The following is a 27,088-nucleotide window of genomic DNA, read 5'->3' as shown; positions in this document are numbered from 1 at the left end:
ATGTCTGATAAGAAACTGAAATAAATAATTTTGCTTAAAGCCCTGGCCCTTAACTTAATATAATGTCTTTGCCGTTGTTTATGGGGTGTTATGATGTTGCATTTGTCCCATAGATTTACAAAATGGAACAAGAAGAGCATCAGCTGAAGAACGAGATGCAGGATGCAAAAGACCAGAATGAGCTGTTAGAATTCAGAGTGCTAGAGCTTGAAGTAAGAGATTCTCTCTGTTGCAAACTCTCAAATGGAGCGGAAATTATGTTTGAACCCAAGCTGAAATTCCTGTAAAGTTTACTGATGTTTCATGCATGTTTAAGGGAAATCACTTAGGTACCTATTTTTTAAATGCTGTATCTTGGGATAATGAGATTGATACCACTGCCTTAATATGTTTTGGAGAGAGTGCTCACTAATGTTTATGAAGATGTAATATAGCTAATATATATTGCATATAGTTTGTTTTTCATCTAATAAAATATTTTGTTTTGCAATATTTTGCCTTTTTTATTTGTTTCATTTCCATAACTACTCCTTCCCTGCATGTAAAATCACTTGGTATGTATACTACAGCCTTGGTTGGCATTGTTTCAATTAACACTCCTTCTCACGTCTTGCATGCAGTGAAACCTAGAGATCTGACACATCCATCACATCAATGTATAATTGTTTTTAATTACACTGATTTAAGATTGACAGCATTAATATGAAGTAAAATGATCTGGAAAAGACACATATTAATAGCAGTTTTGAAAGAATTTCTCTTCCCTAAAATCCTTTTTCTGATGGTATGAAATGGTGGTGGATTGGAATTAACTGGTATCAGTCAATGACAAAATGAAAAAACCTCTGAGAACTTCAAAATTAAACTGGTGAGGCGCAAGTATAACTTGGGCAAGTGAAAGCAATGTGTTGCCCATAGCAAGCGTCTTTAAGAAATTCTATACTTTGAGTAAATGAACTAACAGTGAAATTATTTCTGTGTGAATAAGAATTTGAACATGTAGCTGGAGAGTACAGTAGAAAGCAAAAGTCCTCATCCCGGATGGGGCCAGTGTAGAATCCAGCGACACTAAACTACTTGTGTGTGATGCAGTGTTGCACTGTTGCATTGCCCGATATCACATTGTTCAATCTGAAAGATCATCAGCATTCTTAACACCACTTAGAACAAACTCCCCCCAAAATCTGTCAATGTTGCTCCTCCATGATTTTCATCATCCAGCACGTTTCACCAAAAATCTTGGCATGTGTAACTTCTATGGAAAGATGAAGATCTCATGTCATCCTGTTATGTGGACATTCTGCTTTTTGTCTTTGACACTTCCTAATCTGTTTTTTTTTCTGTTGTTTATTTTATCAACCATATGTTTTGATGTCATAGCACATTATATTCAAAATTATGAATTTGAGTTAAAAAATTTCAGTAGACATTCTGGAAATTAAGAAAGAATTCTAATATATATTATTTTATTAACCAACTGTAAAGTAAAATACTGAACAATTTAGTATTCAAATTGACAGTTACCCTAGCATCTGCTTCCTAAAGCATAAGTTTTTCTTAGAAGTAAAACAACTGGATAAATTTCTTTAAACAAAAAAACCCAGTTCAAAACGTCCTTCATGAAAGTTCTTTTCACGTACAGGAGTCACATGAAAACTGAAAAAAGTAGCCCAGTATGATGCGTTTAGCTTTGTGTGCCTGTTTTTTTAAGGCCTTGTTTTACAGATCAACAATGGAACCATTTTAATGTGATTGCGCTGAAAGATTTTTTTCTTCTTTGGTAGGCAAGCGTATAAACATAAATGTGATTGATAACGTGAATGCTGTAGGAAAGCTGTGCAAGCTTCTAATAAATAGGGAAGTGTTCTTATTCAGAACAGTTAAAAATTATTTCAGATGAAAATTAGGCTAGAGGAGAAAACAATCAGTTGTGTATCCTTTAATACAGGCAAATGTAGGTGAGTGTAATGCAATAGGAAATAATTTTTTAAATCTAAAATGGCAACTGAATTTGGTCAAGAATTAGGCTTCTTGTTTTGTATTATATTAGCTAGGTCACTTAAGTCTATTTTTATTTTTTTATTTCCTGTTCATAGGAAAATCACTTAAAAGAGAGACTATGAGGGGGGAAAAAAACATAGCAGAGATTTTTGTAGTTTCAAATTAGGTTTAGGCTAGTTAATGAACAAGAGTTGCGGTGCTCTGCGACCTGCTTAAGTGAATGAATGTGGCCCAGCTGCCCTATCAATTCAAGCACCTCATTTTCTGGTTTAGGAAATTGGGTAATAGATGGACATAGGGACTAAACTATTTGCTGTAGCGCTCTTTTGTTGTGCTGCCAGAAACTGAAGCCCTTGTTTGCCAGTGCCTCCTCTTGCTATCTGGAGAGGAAATGTGATTTTTCTCACTTGTGTTCCCACGACCACAGTGAATTTAGAGTAAACCCAAGTTTCCAGAGCCTCCTATCCAGTAATTTTGACAAGCATGTTAGAATTTAATTTAAACAAGATCTTTCACTTACTGTTTTAATGTATTCCTGCCTTCTGAAGAAATAATAGGTTGGTATTTTGAAGAAACACTTGAAAATCAAGTAGGCTGGATAGGTTTTAGAAATACTATAGTTTTAGATAAATGGACATTTATAATTTTTACTTTCAGTACAAAGAGCGTTGTAACTCTAGAGTAATGCTGCCTTTGAAACATTAAACATAAACTTTAAAGCCTTCCAAAATCCTGGGCTGTGCAGTGAATAGTACTGGGGATTTTGCATGCTGTAATATAAAGGTTAAATGTAGAATGAACAGGGAATAAATACACAGATTTAATTTTAATAAGAAAGTAGTGATACCATTTCATGGTGGAAAGTGTATATTCTGGATCAAAACCTGATTTGATGAAGTACGAAATTTGTTCTCCGGTTTCTTCTCCCTAAATAGTTGCTTGTTCCAAGAAAGAAAGCAATAGTTAAGTAGGGTTCTGTCTCTCAATAAAATATTGCAAAGAATTGTTTAGGGCTCCAGCCAATTGTTTGGCCAAAGTACAAAGATCCGGGCATCTGGGGGGGTCTGTTAAGCCTGCAGAAGCTGCGTGTGCATGGAGTTAGTTGTGGAAGCTAGAACCGTTTTTATGCTCAGCTAAACCCCAAGTCCTTAAAGCATGCTTTTTGATCTAGAAATATAAGTTTTGTAAAGGTGGGGAAAAGATGTTTACATGTAATCACATGTATTGTTTTTAAACAAAATCTTTTCTCAGGAAAGAGAACGAAGGTCGCCGGCATTTAATCTTCATATAACCACCTTTCCTGAAAACAATGGAAGTGCGCTCCAGCTGTTCTGTCAACAGGAAGGAATAAAGGTATATGTGGAGCCTTAGCAGTAGTTAGATGGTTAGGAGCTTTTTCAGAATGACCCAACAGCCAAATGAACTCTTTGCCTTTTCTACCATTCTGCTGCAGGGGGAGAAAGGCTGAAAAATAAACAGACTGAGAAAAGACATATGTAACGAGGGAAAGGGTTTCACAAGAATACAGTCTGGTAGTCTGTCAGGGGTTCATCCAATGCCGGTCAAGGCTGGTCATTTAAGATAATTAGCATTTAGTCTAGGGTACTTAGGGAAAAAACATTGCAGAGAGGAAAGAGGTTGCTGAGGTGGTTCACTGCCATGCTTGCTGCAGTATTAAATGTTCTCACCTAATGTCAGAAATATAACACTTACCTATTGTCAGCTTGATCCTTATTTTTTATCCTTTAGCAAAGCACCTATGCATTTTGTTTTTTGACTTAATGTGCTTAAGTTCTTAAGTTGTGGCCTATGCCAGAGCCTTGAAGCATGAGAGGCCTGATCCAAACCCCATTCAAATAGGCGAGACCCTACCCATCATTTTAGGTCAAGCACAAGATAAACATCAGTATCTCACTCAGTTTGCTTCTGTTATGAGGAAAAAAAGGCTTGCCCTTCTCAGTTCTGTGCTGCCAGTCCATTCCAGGGAGCAGATGGATTTGCGTGCTGCTTCGCTTAGGACTGAGTTCAGACTTGCTTTGTTAGTAATGTTGCATACCAGGTCAGGGTAACTTTTCTGTGAGTGACTGAAGTGGAATGTATCTTTGTGTTATGCTCTATAACATTTGCTAGTAATTTATGCTTATGTTTGTCTTTACAAGTTCTGTTCTAAAAGGCTTGTTACTGTTCAATGCCTTAATAAGCACAATACTATCAGTAATGGAAATAAGCTGAATTTATAGGCTGTATATTCTTGGAGAGCTGAGTATTCTTAAAAAAAAAAAAAAAAAGAGAGAGAGAGAGGGAGAGAGAGGGAGAGAGAGAGAGAGAACGAACTGATTCCTACCTGCAGATTTGATTGGGGAGTCGTTTCCCAAAGCAACACCAAGAGTCATCAATTAATGTATTACCTTTCAAATGGAGTCTCCATGGGATGCCAGATTTGCTTTTTAACTTATTTGTTATTCTAATTTGCATGTTGGCTGCAGCAGATACAACTTCCCAGGATCTGGAACTGCTGTTCTCCCTCTCCCTCCCTCCCTCCCCCAAGTTCTTTTTTCCCACATGAATTTTTTTTTTATAAAGAGATTTTGAACCTGCCTTTCAGTTTACTTACCTGGAAGCAGGGATGGTAACACCTCACCTGGGTATTTTGAAAATTTAATTGTGGGTAGGGCGGGCTTTTTATATGTTTTGAGAGCCTTTGAAAATGGTTAGCCATTGGTAGCATATGAAGAATTATAATGATGCAAAATCTTATTTGATTTTTAAATGTTCCTTTATGCTTCATGATGCAAATAAATTAAATAGAATGAGTACTTCTGGCTTAATAGGCTAAATATCTTGTGTTTCTTACTGAATTTCATACTTCAGTAGTGCAGCTGATTAGTTAAAAGACATTTCCTTTTACTGTTGTCACTGCTGATCAAGACCAATATTTCTGAGTTTAATACCAACCCAAACACAGGAGTATTTTAAGCTCAGCATGGTTCTGAAATTACTGATATGCACTCTTTATTAGATAATGTAGCATTTGGAGACACTGTTGAAGTCTTTGGGGAGAGGAGGAAGAGAGCGAGGAGATTTCCCAAAATAGACTGACTTGAACATAATGTGTTATTCCTGTTTTGGAGCCAGGATAGCCTAATTCGTACAGAACAGCTGTTGATTCTCTCCCACACTTGTGTCTGATCTTTAGGAAATCTTTCCATTTCTTCTTAAGCCTTACTCATTAGAGTCTATTTGATACAGAATTATGAGCAAAATATATTCTGATGTCATTATGTAATTTGTAAAGATAAATAATTTGGCTTTAAAAACATGAGAGAAAGGTCATGCTCACTACTCATCTAATGTTGTTGCACATTATGTAGATTCAAACCTGCATGTTATATACTGTGACTGATGAAACTGGTGACCCAAGACAGCCTTGCAAAATGTTGGCCTCTCCTAAGGAATGTAGAGGGTGTCAGCATTTAACAAAGTTGTTTTTTTAGATGTGGCTTTTTTAGCTCTTTGCTGTTTTGAACCTTAAAGCTATGCCTGTACTAGTAAATTAAATGTTCTTGGACTGCTTGCTAGCACTGAAGTAACCTGGCCAGGACTGGTCTTTGCCCATGCTGTCAGGACTTCCTATCTACCACAACAGGGTGGCTGCACACAAGCTGTCAGTGGGCGTGATCCCTGGTCCATATTAACCTGTGGACCATACTTGGGAATAGTTTGGGAGTGTCCTACTAGCCCAGGCTAAACACTTCCATGGACCATTCTAATGACTTTTTAACATAGAAAATAGAGTTCTGGGGCGTCGGAATGTGCCCTGGCACTGTTCCATTTAAAATACAGGCATAGTCTGTGGATTTACTCGTCCCCTCTTTTTTGTCTGCGGTGCTTCTCTTGGTATCAGTGAGGATGTAATTGGGCCTTAATAAGAATGGGTTATTTGTTGTTTTCTGTGGGTCTAGGGGGTGACTGGCAGAGAAATGTGGCTTTCTGCTCACAAGGGTTGTCAGCTGATAACGTTTGGAGGAGCATGTTCAGCATGCTGTGCACATTTCCTCATGCCACTGAAAGGTTGATTTGGAGCTCTACTATTGTGTTTAAAAAAGGAGAGAGAAAAAAAAAAGGAACCTTCTTAGCAAGTATTTTTTGCTTCAGCTCATGGTGTCTGTCCCATCAAACTGTACAGCATTACACTCTGCTCCAAACACTAAAAAACCTGTCCTTTTTGATCTTTCATTTGCATACAGCAGCAGGTTGGTAAATGTGACCACTACTTCTGTCCTCATACATGGATATCCAGGTTGCTTGCTATAACCAAGAGTGTCATTCAGTTTTGGCTCTCAAAGTATTAATAGCACTTTTGCAATTACAATGCAAAATTAATGTTTAACTGATTTACATTTCAAGTCTTTTTGCATGAAGAAGTAAATAAAGGGTACATAAAATGTGGCATATAAAACTGTTTCTCACCTCCTTTATATATATAAAAAAATGAGTGTTAAACATGTTTTCCAGGATGTGAATATATCTGAACTTATGAAGAAGCTAGATATTCTTGGAGATAATGGGGTAACAATTTTAATTTCAAATATCACTCTAACTTCGTGGTTATTTTTAAGCAGATTTTGTTCCCGTAGCATAGACTACACAAGGTAATTTTTGTATGCCTGTATTTACATGAGCAGTATCAATGATTATGTACTACTTTTACAAACATAAAAGAAAATTTTTCAGCTAAATTGGTATTAGTGAAAAGTGTATTTTTTTGAGATAGGATTTGGTCTTCGCTCAATGACACAGAAAAAAAGACACTGCAGTAGGCACAGGGATAAGATATAAAACAGGTTGGGGGAGAAAAATAAGGGAGTCAAAGCCAGTCCAAATTTTTCCTATATGTTTCTCTTGGGTAGTGATAATAGCACATGCTGCAGTGAAGGATGCCCCTGCCAGGAGTGCCTTTACCTGGAGAGAGGGCAAAGATAATTAGTTCCCTTTCTTTCCTTCTCTGTTAGAGTCACCAGATGTAGCATAAGCTCTTTGTCATGTGGTTGGGGCACAAATGTCCATGGAGCTGGATCCAATTTATAGGAAGCTTTAACAGTTTTAGACCTTTATACTAATTCTAAGCTCTAGATATATTTTCGTGCTCCAAGATCTGTGGAGATTTCTACAGTACTTCGTATTTCTTTGTATTATTTTGATTAATAGGAAGTCCAGCTCTGGAATGCTTTCTGGGCATCAGTGGGAAACTGGCTTGCTGCAGGGCTATAGTCCAGTGAAATGGCATTTTTCCAGCCAGAAAAAAAAATCCCTCTCAGAATCCACTTAATTCTCACTAAATTATGATCTTTTGCACAAGCATTGTGGGAGTGGTGTACTGAACTAGAGTAGAGGCTAAGTACCTTTATTTTAGCTTTTATTATTTTCAGTCATGGGATCCTTTCTGGTCTTGTTTATAAAATGCTAAGTGTTATAGCTGATTCACTTTGATGCTTTTAAAGTACAGTTAAAATTTATCACTTGTGTTTGAAGAATGGATTTCCAATCCAATGTAAGATGCAACTGCACCTTTTTGTATTTTAGAATTTGAGAAACGAAGAACAGGTTGCAATAATCCAGGCTGGGACTGTGCTTTCCCTCTGTGAAAAGGTAGAATTCAGTAAAGATTTTTGTCTGCCTAAAGACTGACCATGTCTTCTAAGATATCTCATAACTTTGCTAGGAAAGCATGACTTTTCTGTTAAGTTCATCTGTCTTAGAGTATGTATTCATCCTTACTTACATGGCTTTGTTGGGACTGTGATGTGTTGAGGTACAATCAATCATTTAAAATAAATCCCCATTAAAAATAAAAACTTCTTTTGGAGATATTCCCTTAGAATAAGGTAAGAAGAAGTTACTGAATCAGAGACTTCATTCTAGGAAGTGCCGTGCCCTCAGCCCCGTGAGAACCAGGGTCCCGTGGAGGTCCTCGGGAAGTCATACTGCCATGTTCCCTTTTGGGCCCATTTCTATGGATGACTCAAAAAAAACCCTGAGTGCACTGTGGTCCCTTCCTCTAGAAGTCAGCGGGCATGGATAACTAAACAGTACTTTCCACTAGACAGGTAATGAGACAAGTCACGCGGTTCTACATGGCTGGTTCTCTACGCCCCTGGTTGAGGAGGGAACGCAGTCTGTGTATGAATCATGATGCCATTTAGAATTAACTAGCAGAGACTTGTTGGTCTTTTCTCTGAAGAGGTTTCCTACCCCTTACACAGACTGCTACTTAAATCTTTCCTAGATGCATTTCTAAACTTCAAGAATAGAACTTTAAAGTTAAAATGTCAGTGTTTTAGTTGGTAAGTAATGATTGAGGTAATCGTTGCTTTAATTGATATAATTTAGATAATCTATTTATTTAAATGTTATGTAGCTAATCTAAATTAGGTAGTTTAATGATCTTCGATTTAACTGAGTAATTGCCAGAAGCAAAATAAAATCGTAGAAGAGCACTAAAACCGCTATACTTATAATTGCCTTATAGTGAGAAAAAGAGGAGGTGATGATCATAGCCATTTAAATCCAATGAGGAAAGTGGAATGTGGGAGGAGGAAGAACCCTAGCACACAAGGATAAAATAGCGAGCAAAGCTTGAGAAAATTTAGGGCTGGTTAACTGGGTTGTTATTGCTCAAGTAAATTAGTACTTCTATGAAAAGTGCCACTGGAATTACTGAGTTTGTTTAGTTTAAGTCAGAGGGGTGCAATATAGAACATGCACTAAATAATATTATCTTTCTTATTTCCCTTAGCATTTGGAAGTTTTGTCAACAGAAATAATTCCTTATAGCAATAAAGAAATAAAATTTTGAAGGAGAGACTTATGTATTTATGCTAAAGCCCCTCTATAACCTTTAATTTCACATTAAATGTTTTGGGGGGTTTTTTGGCAGAATTTCTGCCTGTGCCTAGTTTGCATTAAAGAAATTCTATGGTGATCTTATGATGTAATCTGGTTACTCAGGAAACTGAACACTCCATCAGAAAGTTGGAGTTTTTAGTTTTAAATAGATGGTATTTAAAGAATAAAATGAAAATAGTCCATGTATCTATGGACTCTATCCATGTTATGTAATTTTAGTGCAGTGCCTCACAGTTACCTAATAAATACAGTCTGATAACAAGTTGAATCAAGAAGGTAGCCTAGGATGCAGGAAACCTCTTCCCTTTTTACTGGTGGACATTTCAGGTACAGGCTAATCAAGTGACATGCAATGCACATACGATATTTCTACTTAAAACAGTAGGTATAGCATGAGCTCAGTATTGTGTGAACTCAGTATTTATTTAGGTCAGATCTATTTTACTCAGCCATTGAAAAGTGATATTTTGGAAACCAAGCTGCCAGGCAAGGAAAGTTTCTGGGTTTTGCTGGCATAATTCCCTCAGCTTATTTCCAGTGCTACAACTGATTATGACTCATAAATACGTGCTTGTCTCTTCTATGCCCCTTGGCTCCAGAAAGGCTTCCAGGGGAAGGCATGGGAAGGTCAGAATCAGCATTTATATATCATTTGTCCCTTCAAAAAAATTAGACAGCTAATTTTTGCAAATAACCCTCCATTTGCAAATGCTGAGTGTAACTGTGAGGATTTCCCATTTCTATTGGTTTCAAGGTTTCAGAGTGCTCACTGTCTTGCAGAATCCCTTACCAGCAGTGAGGCTTTCGTGAGGAATATCTTCAGTCTATCACCTTTAAAATGATGAAAACAAAGATTATGAGAACAGAATCTCTGGGGAATAAGATATCCCTGTTCATTTCTTTCAGCTGAGTATTCAAAGCTAAACCTCCTAAACAGATAAAACAAACTTCCATTTTTATCCACCAGTCTCTTCGATAGTGGAATGTCCAACAGGATGAATTCACATTTGGCTTATTTTATAACCTTATGTTTGGCGATTTCCTTTCTAAATCTTTGGAAAAAAAAAAAAAAAAAAGGTATATGTCATTAATTGCTTTTGGTCTGAGCAGGGATGAACTCACCAAAACCCTGAATTAAGGAAGTTATTGTGTAATACTTACCAAAAGCATTAAGGTAAAATTAATAGTAGCAACCTAGTATTAGTAAGCCTTGCTTACCAGAACAGTAAGGGATTCATGGTAGCATCCGCATGAACTTCCTGTCTACCCATTTTATTATTCTGTCTACATTGCCGATGTTCTAGAAATAAGTCCCTTCCCAGGAAAGGCATAGTAAATTCTGCAAAATAAAATAATTTTTCCACCTTGTCTTTTGATTAAATGGCCTTCTGGAAAAATGGAGGACCTGTGCCCTGAAATTATATGATGGTTTTTTGCAGTTCAGGACAAGCATTGGGTATATCAAGCTGGAAACAGTTAGGTTGATTTTGCATTCTTGACCCAAGTTTGCTTTGTACCTTGATTTTTATGGGGAAAAACCTGTAATATGTTGTAGAAAAACAGCCTTCACTTGTTAGTTTTTAGTACTTCCTACTGTCTTCCTTTCTGCCTATGCTTTCACTGCCTTTTTATTCACTTGTAATTTCAAGGTAAATTGAAAGTAAGGGGGAAGCATATGTCTGGGAATATTGGCAACAAACTTGCAAAATGTTCAGTGCAGATTTTTTAACAGCTCTGTTTCTTTATTTTTTATTTTTCGTCTTACTACCGCTGTGTTCCTGTAGTGGTTAAAACAGATAGAGGGGACAGAAGCTGCACTGACACAGAAGATGTTAGACCTGGAGAATGAAAAGGTAAGGAACGATAATTCATTTAGCTAAAAGTCATTTCAAGGGAAAGTGTATGAACTTCAACACAGGTTAATTTGCTGCCTTTCTTTGCTTAACAGAGATTGCTTTATGGTAAAATTGGCAAGAGGTTTCTAGAGGTTTACTGCTCGTGCTCTTGAAATTTGGGGTGGGAGGGAACTGTCAAAGCCATGTACAGTTGAATGAACATACAAAATAGCACATGAAGGCACAGCTTTACAGAGCATATTAGCCAAGCAGTATGAAATTGTCTTTGTGCTTTCTCTATGTATTAATTTGTCTGGCAACAGCAGCATCTTTTTAATCTTGGGGTCATGTTAGTAGAATTGAACAAAGATACTCCTTTGCTTTCTGGCGTTCAGTTCTTGGACAGGTTGTAAAAATCTTTTCTAACTCCAGATGACCTTTCTTGCCTCAAGGTCTTCCTGCTTAAATATGGAACATTTTCTCAAAAGCAATTCTGTCTTGCATAACAAACTCAGTGCTGCGCTGACCAGATTTTTCCATATGTTGAACAAAGAGTTGGAATGAGTGTTCAGTTTTATTGGTTTAGCATGCATGCTGCGCTTCTGATCTGCAAACGGCTTTACAAACACCTTTTCCAGGTAGATAAGTAAGCAGCATTACACCCATCTTAGAGAATGGGAAACTGAGGCAGAGAGGTTAAGTGATTTGCCCAGGGCCACTGAAGAAGCATGTATTTGGGCCCCAATCAAACAAGTGTACTTGGTGCTCAGAATATGTTCTCTGTTGAGTATAGCCTATCATACTGGTTGTACTTGAACATAGGTATGATCCTTTCCGCATTTAGCATTTCTTTATTTTTAACTCTTGTTATGAAAGTGTAAAAGTAATGGAGAGTCCACAAGTGCTAGATTCTTTTATAAAAGAAATCAGAAAACAACAGTTGCTTTCTAACTTAGTTTATTATCTTCCAACTTATTATCTGTGATGTTTTCAACTCTTACTCTGGATAGCCCTGTATTTATTGGTTTAGCGTAGCAATCGGACAGTCTTCACTGCCAATTATTGTGTCTCCCAAAAATCAATTATGAAATAAATTTAGAAGTAATACTCTAGCATGACACTTTCAGAAGGGCTGAGCACTGATTTAGTTGTCCTTGGAACCCATGTGAAGTGTTTGAGGTCCTGCTCTTCTATTTCCCTCTCTCTTGCTTTTTGTGGCCACCTTTTGCAATAGCTTTTGCAGAAGTAATGTGATCAGGGCAGCTACACTGCTCTTCTAGGATCCCTTGGTAGCTCTGCCTCTGACTGCTCTGTAGTCCTGGGCAGGTCACTCTACTTCTATGGTGCAAGCCACATATAATCATGTTAAGACCAGACCTGTCCCTTTCTGCATGCTATATGGTGCACAGCAGAACTGCATCTTGCACAACAGCCACGTAGCTGTTGCTGTAGTCCACAAAAGCAAATAGCTGTTTAATACCATGTGGATCATCAGGGTGGGATTTGGTTGATTAAACATGGTGTCTAATGCCATATTACATTCTTCAGAGTTCTGGAGACTTCTACAAGGGGCTGGGAAATATGACATATAGGACCTGCTGGAACAGCTGCTGGAGTAGCCTAAAATGGCTAGAATAGCAGTAGACAGTTGCATAGCTGAATCCCAGCCCCAGGATCAAAGCCTGACATGAACTTAGGTTCTGCTTTTAATACCGAGTCATAGGTAACTAAAGAACTTCATGAACAAAAAAGTTTAAAAAAAGAAACAGTGAATAATAACAATTATAGTCCTTATGCAGAAAACTAGTAGCAGCTTATTTAGTCCTCTAGTAATAGTCTTGTATGCATCTGTTGCCACCAATTAGGACTTGTTAAAAACAAGTGGGACATCATCATTTGTAGGCATAAATGTGTTTGCAGTCATTTTATGCTCACAGCCCTTCTCCACCATCAAATTGCTGAGCTGAGCAGATTTTTTTTTAAACCAGACTTTTGCAGTGAGAATCCATAACTAGTTTGTGGTTAGGCAAATTCTATGCCAGTGCTACATATACAACTAACTGAAAAACAATCAGAGTTGCATGTATATATTTGGAGGTAAAATTTAGCCAAATAAATGACTTGAGGCCAACCCTGAATATCTCTTTTGTACTGTTGATATAGCTGATGCAATTTGCAAGGAACACCATTCCTTGTTATATTTAGGACTGGCTGTAGTACTAAAATAAGTCATTAAAACTAACCAGACCAGCAACTTTTGCTTTTTTTACAGTTAATAAAATCTACAAACATTCATCTCAGGGCTCCTGATTTGGTGGAGGTTTACTCTACACATTGAGGGAAAGTTTGTTGAAAAGAAAGAAGGAAAGAAAAATGAGAAATATTAAATTCAATCACATGACCTTTCTGCTTTCTGAACTACTGCTTATTTTTTGAGCATGACAACTGTCTTGAAAGAAAAGCTAACAAAATCAAGTAATTTTTTGTGTTCTGCTTATGATCATTAATATATTCTGAAGGCATGTTTTGCAAGAGCACTGTCACCAGTCAGTTCTAACTTGACTACTCAGACAACTTTCATATGTCCACAGTTCTGCATCAACATCCTGCTTTTGGACACTTAGTTCCATTGCAATCCCAGTGTTATAAGTGTATACTGTAAAGTGTTACTTCTTTAAAAGCTAGTGTGATTTTTAAAATTCCATATAAATCCTGGGTATGTTGAAAGCTTCTTCAGCTCCTTAGCTAAAGTCACTTAACCTCTCTGGGCATCACTTTACCCATTTCAAATTGGCTTCCTGCCTTTACAAGTTGAAAACTGAATTTTTACTTCCGCTTTGCAAGTGCGTCAGGGAAGTTCACTGTCAGGGATAGGATCTAGAATCCAGCTGGAATCACCCCTTGGTGTGACAGTGTCCTGCCCAGAAGAACAGGCTGGCCAACACAGATTAAAGTTCGCAGCATGACTTCCTTTAAGGGCGCATATTGATTATTTTCAAAAGAAGCAGTGAAGTGCCTCAGTGTCGTGCCTCTTCTCCCACCCTTGGCTTGCCCTGTGCAGATAATGGCTATTGGATCGCATGCATGCACATTCATCTTCCAGCCTCTGTGTGCGCCTCTGTCAGGTCAAGGCAGGTTTGTACACTGCTTTAGAGGTCCGTACTTTCTAGGTACAACTGGTTAATATGATACATGTATTTTAAGTGCTGATACTGTAAATTTAATATTCCGTACAGCCTTATGATGAATATGATCATTGGCTATGGATTTGCTTTTGCTTTCAAGTGGAAAGCTCACATAAAAATGATGGCATTTATGATTCTTCATGAATTAGGATAAAGAACAAATCGTCCCTTGTTTTTATTATTGCTCAGGACCTGTTCAGTAAACAGAAGGGTTATTTAGAGGAAGAACTCGACTACAGGAAGCAAGCTCTGGACCAGGCTTACATGGTAGGAAAAGAACAGTCATTAAATTTTCATGCTTGAACAGATTTGATAAAATACAGGTTTTTTTCTTTTAATTATAAATAGGGTTCTTTTTTAATTGACTTATTATTCTGCCAGACTAGGAAATCAAATACTGCTTAAATGGAGACCTGATGAGGTAGGAAATGCTTTATAGTAGTTGGAAGTGTCATGTTTTTGCACTGCAATTTTCATTCTAAATATGTGAACATCTTGTTAGTACATCTATAATGGGAAGAGCTAGTCTACGTGTGTACAAAACTATCACTGGTAAAATAAAGCAACAACGACTTCAGAGCTCTCCCTATGTTGTTTTTCCCTAAGTATTTGTAAATACTTGCTGCTGCTAACTTATCCCAGGTTAGGAATGCCTGTTCTTCTTACGCTATTCCTTCCTGTGCTGTCCTATCCAACCTTACCTTTCCTAGTTTTCAAAGGGAAAGCTGCAAGTTTGCCTCTTCTCAGGCTGAGCAATAAAACAAAGGGAGCCTTAGAAATTATCTAGGAATTAGTAAAACAGCACACTCCATTTCGTTAATAATAAGACTTCAGAAAATCAAAGTATGAAGAATTGTTTATGCAATATGAATATTTCATATGGCAAAAATGTTTTCAGAGAAGAAGCAAGGTCTAGTGCTCCGAGCAGATAACTGAGATAAAGCAAGCAGACTCTATTCCTAGCGCTGTGACCTTGGGCAAGCCATTTAACCTCTCTGTGCTACTGTTTATGCATCGCTAATATGGATAGAATTACCTACCTCACAAAGGTGTTAAGAGGGCTAAGGGAATGTTGTCAGATGCTCTTGATCCAAATATCGTCAGTCTTGATGGTGGTTTTTAATAGGACCATACTAACCCCAGTAGTGAGAGAAATACTGCCATGTTTTCTTTCTTCCTCTCTTTATTTTTGTGAGTAGAGTTCTCTGTATGGGTATAAAGTTCTGCTGTGCTCTCTGCTTTGCAAAATATTGCAGTTTTGGTTAGTGCATGAGATTCTGACAAAGAGCAAGAGACTGACAAGTGATTAACATGGCCTTAAGTATACAAGTGTTTCTCTCTTGAATTGCTTATGGCAACTTGGAGCAATGCAAGTGAAGTAGACTTGGAGTAAGGGCTGGCAGGATAGGAGGGCCAGAGAGAGAGGGAGAAAGCGCAGTATGATTTCTGTTGTTTACCGTTCTTCCTGGGTATGCTCTGGGCTTTTTATTTTATGGAATGACTTAACAATTCAATTGCAGTTGAAGGGAATCTTTTAGTTTGCATGAATCTTGTAACTCAGCAATCGGGGTTGGAGCCTTGTCTTATGTTGGACGCAGATCTGACATCTGAATCTTTTTTTTTTTTTCCCCCCTCCCCTCTTGTTCAGCATTCTTGGTGAGCTCCAGTTAAATAAAAGAAATTAATTATTTAGTGGAAGGGAAGGCGTTGCCCCGGTGGGCCTCGCTCCCCTGCGGCTCTGTGCACTCTATGGAATGCTCTTCACGCTCACACGACTGCTGCTTGCTGTCTAGTTGTGTCCTTCCTTCCCTCCTTCCCAAGGCTTCGCTTGCTAGCCTGGTCCTGTAGCTGTCGTTGGGTTGTTTGCTTGCTGTATTCAAATGGTAGCCTGTCTGTGTGTGATTTGGGTTGCACTAGAAAATCCAGGAGCTGGAAGCCACGCTGTACAATGCCCTGCAGCAGGATCCAGGCAGGCGGGCGAGCGAGTCGCTGACTGAAGCCCAGCGGGAGGATCTGCGAGCTGCAGTGGAGAAGGTGCGGCGGCAGATCCTGAGGCAGAGCCGCGAGTTCGACAGCCAGATCTTGCACGAGCGAATGGAGCTGCTGCAGCAGGCACAGCAGGTAATCCCTGTTCTCTCTCCTTCCCCCACGTCAGTGTCACCACTGTGGTTGCTGCCACTGCCCGTACGACAAGCACTACTTCACCCCTCGCTTTGTTGAATTATGCCTCGTCGATTCTTTGTATTGCTCTCGTGCCAAGGAGGTCGGCAGTGTTGTGTTGGGCATGGTACACACGTAAAATGAGTCACCCTCCCCGTACATGGTCCTGATCCACAACCTATTTCATGTGTGTAGAACTACACAGTCCTCCAGGCAACTCTCTGAAGAATATGTTGCAAGATTAAGGCTTGAGTTAGGAATAAACTGGAACAGCAGGTTGTAAGTGTAAGCACTATGGGAGGAAGAAAGGCCAAAGGAGTAGTTACAGGAGCCCAAAGATTTTTCCCCCCCCTCTTTTTTTTTTTTTTTTTTTCTTATAGTAAGAGTGAAGTTTTTAAAATAAGGAAGAGGGAGTCATAGCAAGTCTTTTAACTGGCCATGTACAAGTCTTCATGCCTTTTAATTAGTTCAGGAAAACCCTCCATGTCTAAAGTGCTTTCTGAAGGCCAAATGTAGGCATCTTAAATTCAGGCAATTTCTTGGCCTTTGGAAACACCATCATTTGCTGGGGAATCATTTGGTTGGATTGCTAGCTTTTCTGTGCAAATATTCAGGGAAAGAAGAGAGCTATGTGTCTTAGGGTGTTAGTTTTTCCAGCAGAAGCCTTAGGAATATGGTTCTTCTTTTAGTGACCTCTGTAAGGTGCAGCCAGATGTCTTAGATCTTGGAGACTGCCATCCTGCTGTAGCTGTATTCTGTACAGGTCTGGAATCACATATTCTAAGTTTCTGATTTTATTTTTCAGATGTATTCAGGATAGTGTTGCTGTCTCTGATGCTGGTACTGGGGCAGAGACTGCCTTTATTTTAGTTCAAGCTTCTCTCTGTTCAGATTTGCCTTGCAGATTAATGCTAAGACTTGTGCCTAATAACAGAGAGCAGGACTGATGTAATGTACTGACCCGGCACTGCTGTGTTCATCTGCTCTCATTCTACAGTGCTGCCAAGTGCTTATGGTGCCAGTGTTAGAGCTGTGCTCTGACTTGCTATAAGGCTCCTTTCTCTTACTCCTTCACTGTTCCCTTGCCTTGGGATATGAAATTCCGAGACTGGGAGAGTAGAAACAGTTTTTGAAATTTTTAATGGTTGTCAGGTCAGTGTGTACATAGAGTTGGAGAAGGTAGGACCAGCTGGTACTAAAAGTGTCCAAAAAAGAGAGTATGGTAACTATATGAAATTTGTCAGATAAGGATGAAGTTTTTCAAGCAACTTTTAAGCGTGATAGAAACAAGTTCAGACTTCTCACAGATACTGGTCTCAACAGTGTTAAAATATCATCAAAATCAAAATATTATCAAATTATCATCAAAATATCAAAGATTAAAATATATACTATATATAAATGTTGGGGATTATAAGAAAAAAATGATTTCTTCAGCTTTCCATTTACTTAATGAAAGAGAAAAATAAAATGCAAGCATGTCTTCAGTTTTAGCTGTTTTCCTTCCTATTCTCCTTCCCAGAGGTGAAGTAAAAAAAGGAGAAAGAAAAGCAAATGAGACGATTTGTTAAATGAGAAAGATAGAATCATAAGTTACTTTTAGTGTTTTAATCTGCTTTGATAGCTACTGCATGTCTGTAGCCTTGCACAGTCTGTGGCATCAGACCTTGGCTGTCTGTGAGATACAGAGAACGTGATTCTTCTCATGGTTCATCCAGAGGGGAGATAAGCCAGAGGTTATAAGCTTAATATTATTAAAGTAGCTGAAAATTAGTGAGAATGGATGTTATTTGTCAGTCTCCTTAGGTCTCGAATTTCCTAGCCAAACTTTTAGTATTTTATTCAGAGCCCTAAGCTGTTCTAATGCACTGAGTGCGGAAGATGTGTTGACTGATGCCACTGACTAGGGAGTACAGCACCAAACTTTTTTGGTTATGTCAGAGCTCTGAAAGTTCCAAAAAATCCTTTTGGCTCCAAGGAACGAAGTCTGTATTTGCTCAGAACCTCTGAAGAAATAGCTTATATATTTGAGGAATATTAATTTTTATTAGTTGTGTAAACCCTGTATGTTCCTCATTGGGAACACAGATCCACGCAGACACGTGCTGCAGAGACTCACAGTTTTTTTAGCTCTTCTTTCAAGCTTGCCCACTGCTGTCTCTGCTGGTTCTGATGGATGATACAGTTCTGCGTCTACATTTGCAGCAGAAGGCATGAGAGGAGCAGATCATGCTCCCTGAACACCTGATGCTAAGGCCTCTGTATCTGAGCAATATGCAGTCTGAGGTTTTTACATAAGACTAGATATAGTCTGGTCCTTTGCTTCCACCAACCATGTAGTTTGAAGATGTCAAAAGGACCATTTTTGGCTAGGACCTTTCTGTACTCCCCTGTTGGGAGGGCTGGAGTGCATTTGGTGGACACCCAGGACAGAGCTTCTGATTTTGGCTAATATAACATTGACAAATAGGGTGGACTAATAGGGGTTGGACTTGTAGAGTGAAACAGTTGTTTCTGAAGACCTAGCACAAATACTGCATGCATTTCAGGAGTTTACTTTGGACTATGTTCAGTGTGGTCCCATGGATTGCTGTCTATTGGAGCACTTGTGCACATCTGGAGCACATCTTCAGTTTAGGTTAGAATCCAGGTCGTATGTTCACAGATTGCTCCATAACGGGAAGTGACATATGAAAAGTGTGGAAGAAAACTTTCAAGTTACTGCTCTAAACCAAAATGCTAATGTAAAGCTAGCCTTATTAGCTACAGATATTTATGTTTCTATTTCCTGATGCATTTTATAGTGTGTGTCGAGTTTTATGTTGTGCCTGTCTCATTAGACATGCTAATATTACAGGCCTGCAGGATACTTTAAACTGAGTTTTACTGCCTAAGAAGCAGCTAAATATTTTAGTCATCTATTTTTAACCTGCTATATTAGGGAGGAAAAACTAAGGCAAAGATGGTAATTAATTTGCCTGTGGTAAAGGAAATGAACAAACTGCAGTTGAAATCCTTTCCTTAATACCTTCTTCTCAGTTCTTTTCTTTTTGAAGGTTGTATTTGTGGATCCTTGCAAGACTTGGTCAACACCAATAACTTAGTAGTTGTATGCAAATGTACACTGCTTAAAAACGAAACAAAACAGAAGAAAACCTAGCATGAATCAATAATGTCACAGGGATAATCCTCATAGGATTATACTCATCTACACTACCAGATGACAGACACTAATGTTAAAAATGAGGGTGTACCTGTGTCAGCAGAACCCTAATGTATGGCTGAAGCTGCTCCAATAGAGGTTTTCTTGGTGCTGTAGATATAACACATCCCTAGATGTTATGTTAAGTCAACCTGCTATTTTCTTGATTGTATTTATGGCTACTAGAGGTTTTGCTGACATAGTGGTATTAGCAAAATTTTTTTACACCTTATTCTGGCAAAAGCATACTCTGGACCTGGTCATGTTTGTGCACTCTACACTGCCTTTGCAGTATGCACCATTCTTCTTACCTCTGCTAAAGTGGAATGATGTGACAGCACAACGGAACTGCAGGACTTGATACAGAACGGCCTTGTTACAAGCACTTCTAAACTTTCTCGGAAACAGGAACTATATATAATCATTTAAAGACCCTGAATTCTCTGAAACTCCGGAAGTTTAATCACTTCCAGAAGGCCTGTTTCTTCGATTCTGTTGCCTTCTGGTGCGTCTGATGTGAGGGCTTCAAGAGAACAACTCTGCTTATCCTGGCAGAGTGGTTACACTCTTCTCTGAGTCAAGAAGTATTTATGTGCAAGACATGCAAAGTGGGAGTGCAAGAAGATCTGACCGTGTAGGAGGAGAAGCTGTTCCCTCGTCCTGCATCTAACTATCCTTGACCATACTGCAGCATGCCGAAGGGACAAGATATGTGATGAATATTGCAAGTAGGGTTTCATAATAGGTGAACTGCTTTGTGCAAGGACCTTGGGGATACAGCTGTGAAAGATGCTGGTTTTACAGAGCAGGCATATGTTCTTTCCAGGGAACACATTGCCTGAAAAGGACAAGGACATGCATGAGAAAGTGAATTAACGGGTGTCCAAATGTGAGCCTTTGCAGCTTTCTACATGCTTCTTTGTGCAGATATAAAGCCTTAGTTCTTAGCCACCGGGTACTGACTTTATTCTAGTGAAATAAACATATTTTAGGCTATTAGGCCCTATTTCACATTGGTAGGTCTGTTCATCTTATGCATGTGTAGCCCCACATTATTATTGTTCATTAGTATATAAATGGAATCATTCATGTATATCCACTGTGTATTAAAGAAAGCATGCCTCTCTGTGGAGCCAAATTAGAGGCTGTGATTAGATCTGCTTGCTAAGACATACAAAGCTTTTATTAAACTCAGACTGCAACATGCAGATCTGGGGGACACGTCCTCATCTGAAGTACAGTGACGATACTCCCTTGAATTCAGGGAAGGTGCTTTGATTTACACCATCCTTTCTATTGGTGGGAGGCAATATATGTTAATTAAAAAGCTGTCATGAGCAGCTTGTGATATTTGCTTCTAGCCATAGGGTATGTGCAGTTCAACTGCCTTTTGTGCATATATTGCCATAGAAGTTTCTCATTGTGTTACTGTCTTTTTATAAGCTTTTTATAAACCAGCCTCTGGTTTAATTTTGGCAGGACTTCATTTAAGAGTAACATTTGTGCCTTAGCCAGTGCGTCATTATTTCTGTGCATTTGACAAAATGGAGGATCGTTACTAGTGGGTTCTGTTAAAAAGGGTAATTTTATATATAACACATGCTTCACAGTAAGCCATTGGTAGAGACTGTAACTATAAAGACTGTTTTCTAGAAAAGGTATTTCAAACAGAGTAATAAGATATGTTTCTGAAGTAGTGATTTCAATGTTTTACTTAAGCAAACTTATTTAATAAGAAAGAAAGAGAGAAATCAGAGTATCATGGCTAGATCTCCTGATAAAAATTGTGTGCTCAAGGTCTCCAGTGAAATTAATATGTTTTTAAAGGTCAAATGATGCCTTATATATATCAAATGAGACCTAACTTGAAATATGTTCCTGTTGGTTTGACTATAGCTGCTTGTGCAGTAACAAACCATGGAAAGTGGGCAGAATCTGGCTTTTATTAGGATAGATGATTCAAATTGCACTGTCAGCAGTATTCAAACATGAGAAAAATGTATAATAAAAATAGAACTTATTTTGATTTCGTTTTAATTTATTTTAAATACAAAGAGAAGCTAGAAGATCTTTGAAGGACAGCAGATTGACACACAGTTCCAAAAATGGTTGCTGCCAATCAGAGAGTATATGAGAAACAGATTTTATTAATTCATCCAATATTGGATCACCCAAAATAATTTCCCACAGCACTTATTTTTATATAAATTTGTAAGAAAAAGAAATAGAAAAGATGTGTTAGTTCATTATGTCATTACTGCAAAGTGTAAGACTTTTTTAGACTTTTTTTTTTTTAATTGACTTGGGCTGTAGTCACTGTACTAAGATGGGAGTGTTTTATTCTCAAGCAGCTATTCTTGGGTGGAGGTCAGTTTTACAGGGTAAGACAAACCAACACTTCAATTCTAGGCCTGAACATAATACCTCTATTGGAATGCTGAAAGCATCTATATTTCAGCTTTGAATAGTCAGAATACAGCTGTAAATATTTTAACTATGTTTACTTGAAACTATGGCCTTTGCTCCTACAAGCAGGTTGGATTATTCTTCAGAAATAAAAGCAGAAACTACTGCTGTCTCAACAGGTTTTACTAGAAGAAGGTATAGGAGAGTCCTTTAGGACAAATAGAAATAACTCAAAACTGAGCTGTATATCACTGGCAAAGAGAAGGATTCGTTGCAAATGTGATTTCTCAGGCAATTTGTTTTCATGGGTGCTGAGGAAAAGACAGAAGTCGAAGTTACTTTTTGTAATCCAGAAATGTCAGAATATAAAACTGTAGCTTGAAACTGAGAAACACCGAACTCATTTGCTTCACTCAATTTCTTCCTTCCTTTTTTTCTGGCTTGAAGAGCTGAGTTCCTACAGGTTATGGGTCAAACAAAGCTATAGCGGACATGATTTCTCATTGAATTTTCCTGTTTGCTCATAGGTAGGGCACGTTTTTTTTTTTACACTGCTTTCATGTTGTCTGCATGGGGGAGTTGTTTGTTCAGAAAACTATAGGCTCAGATGTCCCCGTATCTGTAAGATCCTAACAGCTCAGCCATTCAGAGTGTGTATTTGGGTTCTTTGAAGGTTTTCTGCTTCTTGCTGAAACATTAATTGCCAGCCTGAATAAGAAACCTGAGATTTACCACTTGATATACTGCTAATGCTCAGGTAGAGCCTGGATAACTCCAGAGATTGTGCTGTTGCCCTTTGCTGTGTAATCTATTACAGTTGATAGACCATCTGTTTTTCACACAAGGTAAATTATTAAGGTTTAATGTTTGAATGTGTCTCTGAAGAGAGAGATGAATGCTTACCTATAGTGTATTAAAAGATGCTGTGCTTAGTGTACCTTGTTAGTGGGCATGGGGAGGAGGATACTGTCTTCAGTTTGTCCTCTCTGGCCTTGTATCCCAGAGAGGCTGGCTTGGTCAAAAACTCACAGCTTTGAGACAGAATTGAGAAAGTAGCTGTAATCTTACTAGTCATATTTCCTTACCCAGCAATTATTGGGAAAAGTCTCCGATAATTTTACATCTAAACCCATATAGAGACCAGCTGTTTTTAATGCTTTTATTTAAAATCTGAAGTGTTAATGTGCTAGCAAAGTTCCTCTCCAGCTATTTGTGTACAGCTGTAGATGAAGAGGAATCCACGGGGCAGCCAGCGATTTCCTTTGCAATCGTTAAGGCTTTCACTTCAGAAGTGTTCCGTGCTTTGCTGTTCAGTGTATGATTGATACATACTGTTGATACATTTATTATATTCATGGATTTCTCTTAAAGGCATCTGATATCATAGCTATCTAATTGTAATTTATATCCAGCAAGCATATCATAACTAGGTTAATCATAATTGACCTATATATTGATTTGTCCTGTAGGAGCAAATGTTGAGTCTTACAAGCCCTCATTGCTGCTAGCAGTATCACAGTAAACTCCTATAATTTTACACAGATGACATGCATGGCAGATGCGAATTAATTTTAATCATTTATGTATGTTTATTCTACAATATTTCCCTGTGTATGTATGTTTAGACTTCAGATCAAGTCATGCCTGCTTTGTAACTGCCTTAGTAATGCTATTCATCTGTACAAGTGATGATAAGACTGGTGAAACACCTGCAAAGTATATTTAAAAAGTCTGTTCCCTTTGTCCTAAATGAGGTGTGATTCAGGTTATACTCCAGATAAGTTAAGATCAACTGTATGCCTGAAAAGTAATATTAGAATCCAGAAAAAAACTCATCTGAAATTCAGGAAATGCTCAATGTCCTGTTTACTAGGAAGGTCAGTGGGAGCTGCAGAAGAAAGGCAGTTCTAAGAAGGAAGCAGGTTGTGAAGATTATTACAGAAGTGAAGATTAAATGTGTTTTCATATGCACCGATCATGTATCATAAGAATTACTTAAATGAAAATTTGCCATTTAAATACCAGAACATAAAATATTCTAAATTTAATGCTAAATAAATATTTCATGATGCTTTTTTGCCAGATGATGAATCTATGTTGTCAAGGAGTCAATTTTTAGATGTTGAACTTGTTTTGTCTTCTAAGCTCACATAGACTTAGAATAATGATTCATGCTGTATAGATTGATTTTAATTATGGTTTCCTCCTAATGAAAAACAATAGGACTGCTGATAATCTCGTGTTATATCAATGTATAATGTAGTTTTTCTACATCATAAGACTAGCACTGCTAATAAAAAAACAAGTTTACTAGTAAATATTGAACCATATCTTCACATACAGCTAGTCATCCACTATCAGTTTCTAACAAATGGTTATTTTAAGCTAAATTGTATTAAAAACTTTACTGATTTACTACCAAGATCACTGCGATTGAATATTTATTAACTTTTGTGCCAGGAGGTGCCTCAGTGGAGCTGCTAAAAGATTCATTCTCCTCAGGAGGGCAAATAAAGAAACTGCAAATGCATAATAAAGACTAACAAGCAATTCTACTTTCGTAACAATTAATTTGATTATCATTGTAGGACTGCAGAACACAGAAAGGAGTGGAATTGTTACCTGACGTGTAAATAAAGACCTTGATGAGATTCAGAGAGGTATAGCGTGTCAAAATGGTGTATTATTATCATATCGGAGCAGCTGAAATTTATATTAAATTTTAGTTCCTTAAGTAAAATAAGAAGGCAACAAGAATAGCTTAAGCTAATGCTGTTACAGTGTGCTTGCTTGTTTCCGTATGTTCATTGTGCAGATTCTAGGAATATGGGACTAAAGGGAATATTTGGATCCTTGAATCCAGACCCTTTGCAATAGCAGATCTAAGAGCTTGAGTAAATGCATATGGCAATTACCCATGAAAGGGGAGAGGCAGTACAACAGACCAAGTACAATACAAACTAGTCAAATATACTTACAGCACAGATTTTCTGGTAATTTTCGAAAATTTCATTGCAATCAAATAATGTTTGATATAAATCCTTGAATTGCTTTAAATGTCAAAGGAAATATTTTTTATTTGCTACTTGGTAAATACAATAGAGGTTTTTACATAGCTGTTAAAATGTATAGTCTTTTTAAAAATGAAAAAATATATATATTTATTTCAATTAAGGAATTTTATCCATCAGCTTAGTCATTTGAATAATAGCTAAAGGCAAGTCATGTTATACTCATTTTTGCTTAATTTTGTACATGTAACATAGTTACGCTAGTCACATTATTAAATATCTTACATACCTGTGTCTTAATATTGTTGAGAAGCTGCTAAAAAGTGTGATATAATGAAACAATATTGATTCTTCATTTTGGAGGACTGGTAAAATATTTCCCTTGCTAAATGCTGCTGCAGAGTGAGATATAGTCTTGATCATATGCTGGCTTCAAAGAATCAAAATACAGTTCATGTTCGATACACCCCATCCATAGTGCCTATCCTGTAAGTGTACATCGACCTCAACCTCTCAAACATTTCAGAGCCGTGTCTCTAAGCAGCTTAGCAAATCCTTCTTTGTCTGCTTTGTGCTAAAATTATCAAATTGTTTTCTTGGATTTGCTGATGAATGTAAATCCAATAAAAGTGAATCACAGGAACTGTCGAGGTGATTTCTAAACCTCCGATTAGTACATTCTTGTGTTTCCACAACTATATTAGCATTGCAAAGAGAATATTTTGCAGATAGAGAAATGAATCTTCCTGATGTTGCTGTCAGTAAAACAATACCTTTGTTCAGACAGGCTCTTTCCTTAGACACTTATCCAGGAAACAAGCACATCAGTTCTGCTGCTTGATGCCTGCATAAGAGGCGAAGTGGTCATCGTTGTCTGGCAGCTGAAATTTGCCATAGAATTTCCTTTCCTGGCAGGATTTTCCCAGTCTGGCACGGATTCTTGAGGGTTGGAAGCCATCTGAGATGTTGGTTCAGGACTGTGAATGACTGGCTAATGCCATGAGTGAATTTGAGAGGACAAAAGGCTTGATTGAAGAAGCGCACTTCTTCAAACTGTGTGCACCTGCCAACAGGAAGGTGTCTCCATCACAAGCCTGTTCTCACTACCTAATCAACAGAAAACACCAGGATTCTCACAATCTGTTTGCTACCAAAAAGGTAACAGATAGATAGAGGAAAAAACCAAAATCTATGTAAGGGCTGTGTAAATGTAGAGAAAGGCATGGTCCTTTTCTCATCAGAATTTGAAGCGTTGTAAAAGGAAAACTTAAAAAAAAAAAATGAGGAGAACCCACATTTTAGTGGGTTGGTGAGGTAATTTGAACCTAGCTTCTTAGAGTAGCATGGCACTTCTTTACATCTCATATCAATTTTCTTTGTAATGCAGAAGTTCCTTGCATGCCAAACTCTCAAAATGATGATGAATCATTACTGCACTGATTTATTACCTCCTGTTGAAAAATGATGGCTCTGTGACTGCAATTCATTGCTCACTGAGTTCAGTGGAAGGATTTTCATTTGTTTCATTGCTCCTTGGAATTGGCACTATATTCATGGAAAAAGTACCTAATGCAGATTTATTGTTATTCTAACATATGTTGAGCACATGCGCTTCATGTGTACTTCATGGGAAAGCAATCAACTTTTTTTTTTTTAATTGGGCAAATTTTCAATTTTGGTTAAACCATTCAAGGGTATTAAGTAACTGAAGTGCAATATTATTGTTTCCACTACTACCTTCAGTATTTGTAGTCCTTTGCTTCATAATGCAAATTGAGTTGTCTAAGCCTGTGTTACTGGAAATTCTCTGTTACCAAAAGTAGAATAATATTCCAGGCATTCATCCATCTCAGTGCCGATTGCATTTTGTATAAATTTTGATTGCACAGAGGCTGCAGAGATGTTTATCTCCTTGAAGTTGCATTATAGCCATGAGATCCATACCATGCTAAAAATTACAGAAATTTGCCTTTTGAATCCAGTACCTCGCACATCTACCTGGTACTCCACTGGCAATGCATTAACGTCACTCCATTGGAACTTGACCACATGATCTGAGTGGTCTGCTATGAACCTGTTGCTTTTAATTCAACTATTTAAGATGTAGTATCCCTTTTCTCACACCTTTTTACAAGGGATTAATGACAACAATGAAATTGCATCCAGCGTTTTCTAGCCTTTTGCTGAATTTGGATGTATTTGGCAAAGAACCATTATCTCTAGCAAAGCAGTCTGCCAGGAAGACTGAGCTGCGGGTGCAGAGACCCCTGAATCGGTCCTGCAGAGGCCAGCTCAGGCAGTGTCCGATTTAGAAAGCGAAGCTCTGCGCGGACATGGTGACCTGCTATCTGGTGGGAGGTCCAGATGCCTGGGAGGTGCCCT

At 38.0% G+C, this 27,088-nt stretch overlaps 1 protein-coding gene across 1 annotated transcript in view; it reads left to right on the top strand.

Moving 5' to 3' along the window:
• The window catches only part of JAKMIP1 (janus kinase and microtubule interacting protein 1), a 131,962-nt gene that overhangs the window by 92,826 nt on the left and 12,048 nt on the right, over positions 1-27,088 (top strand). The window contains exons 14-20 of the mRNA XM_026122004.2: positions 114-212; positions 3,253-3,354; positions 6,517-6,570; positions 7,585-7,650; positions 10,692-10,760; positions 14,117-14,194; positions 15,845-16,048. Of these exons, the coding sequence (XP_025977789.1) occupies positions 114-212; positions 3,253-3,354; positions 6,517-6,570; positions 7,585-7,650; positions 10,692-10,760; positions 14,117-14,194; positions 15,845-16,048 (672 nt within the window). The remainder of the gene's footprint in view (positions 1-113; positions 213-3,252; positions 3,355-6,516; positions 6,571-7,584; positions 7,651-10,691; positions 10,761-14,116; positions 14,195-15,844; positions 16,049-27,088) is intronic.

This window comes from Dromaius novaehollandiae, chromosome 4 (assembly GCF_036370855.1).
Source record: "Dromaius novaehollandiae isolate bDroNov1 chromosome 4, bDroNov1.hap1, whole genome shotgun sequence".
NCBI lineage: Eukaryota > Metazoa > Chordata > Aves > Casuariiformes > Dromaiidae > Dromaius > Dromaius novaehollandiae.
The sequence above is the reverse complement of the archived record's forward strand: the minus strand, read 5'-3'. Positions and strand labels throughout refer to the sequence as shown.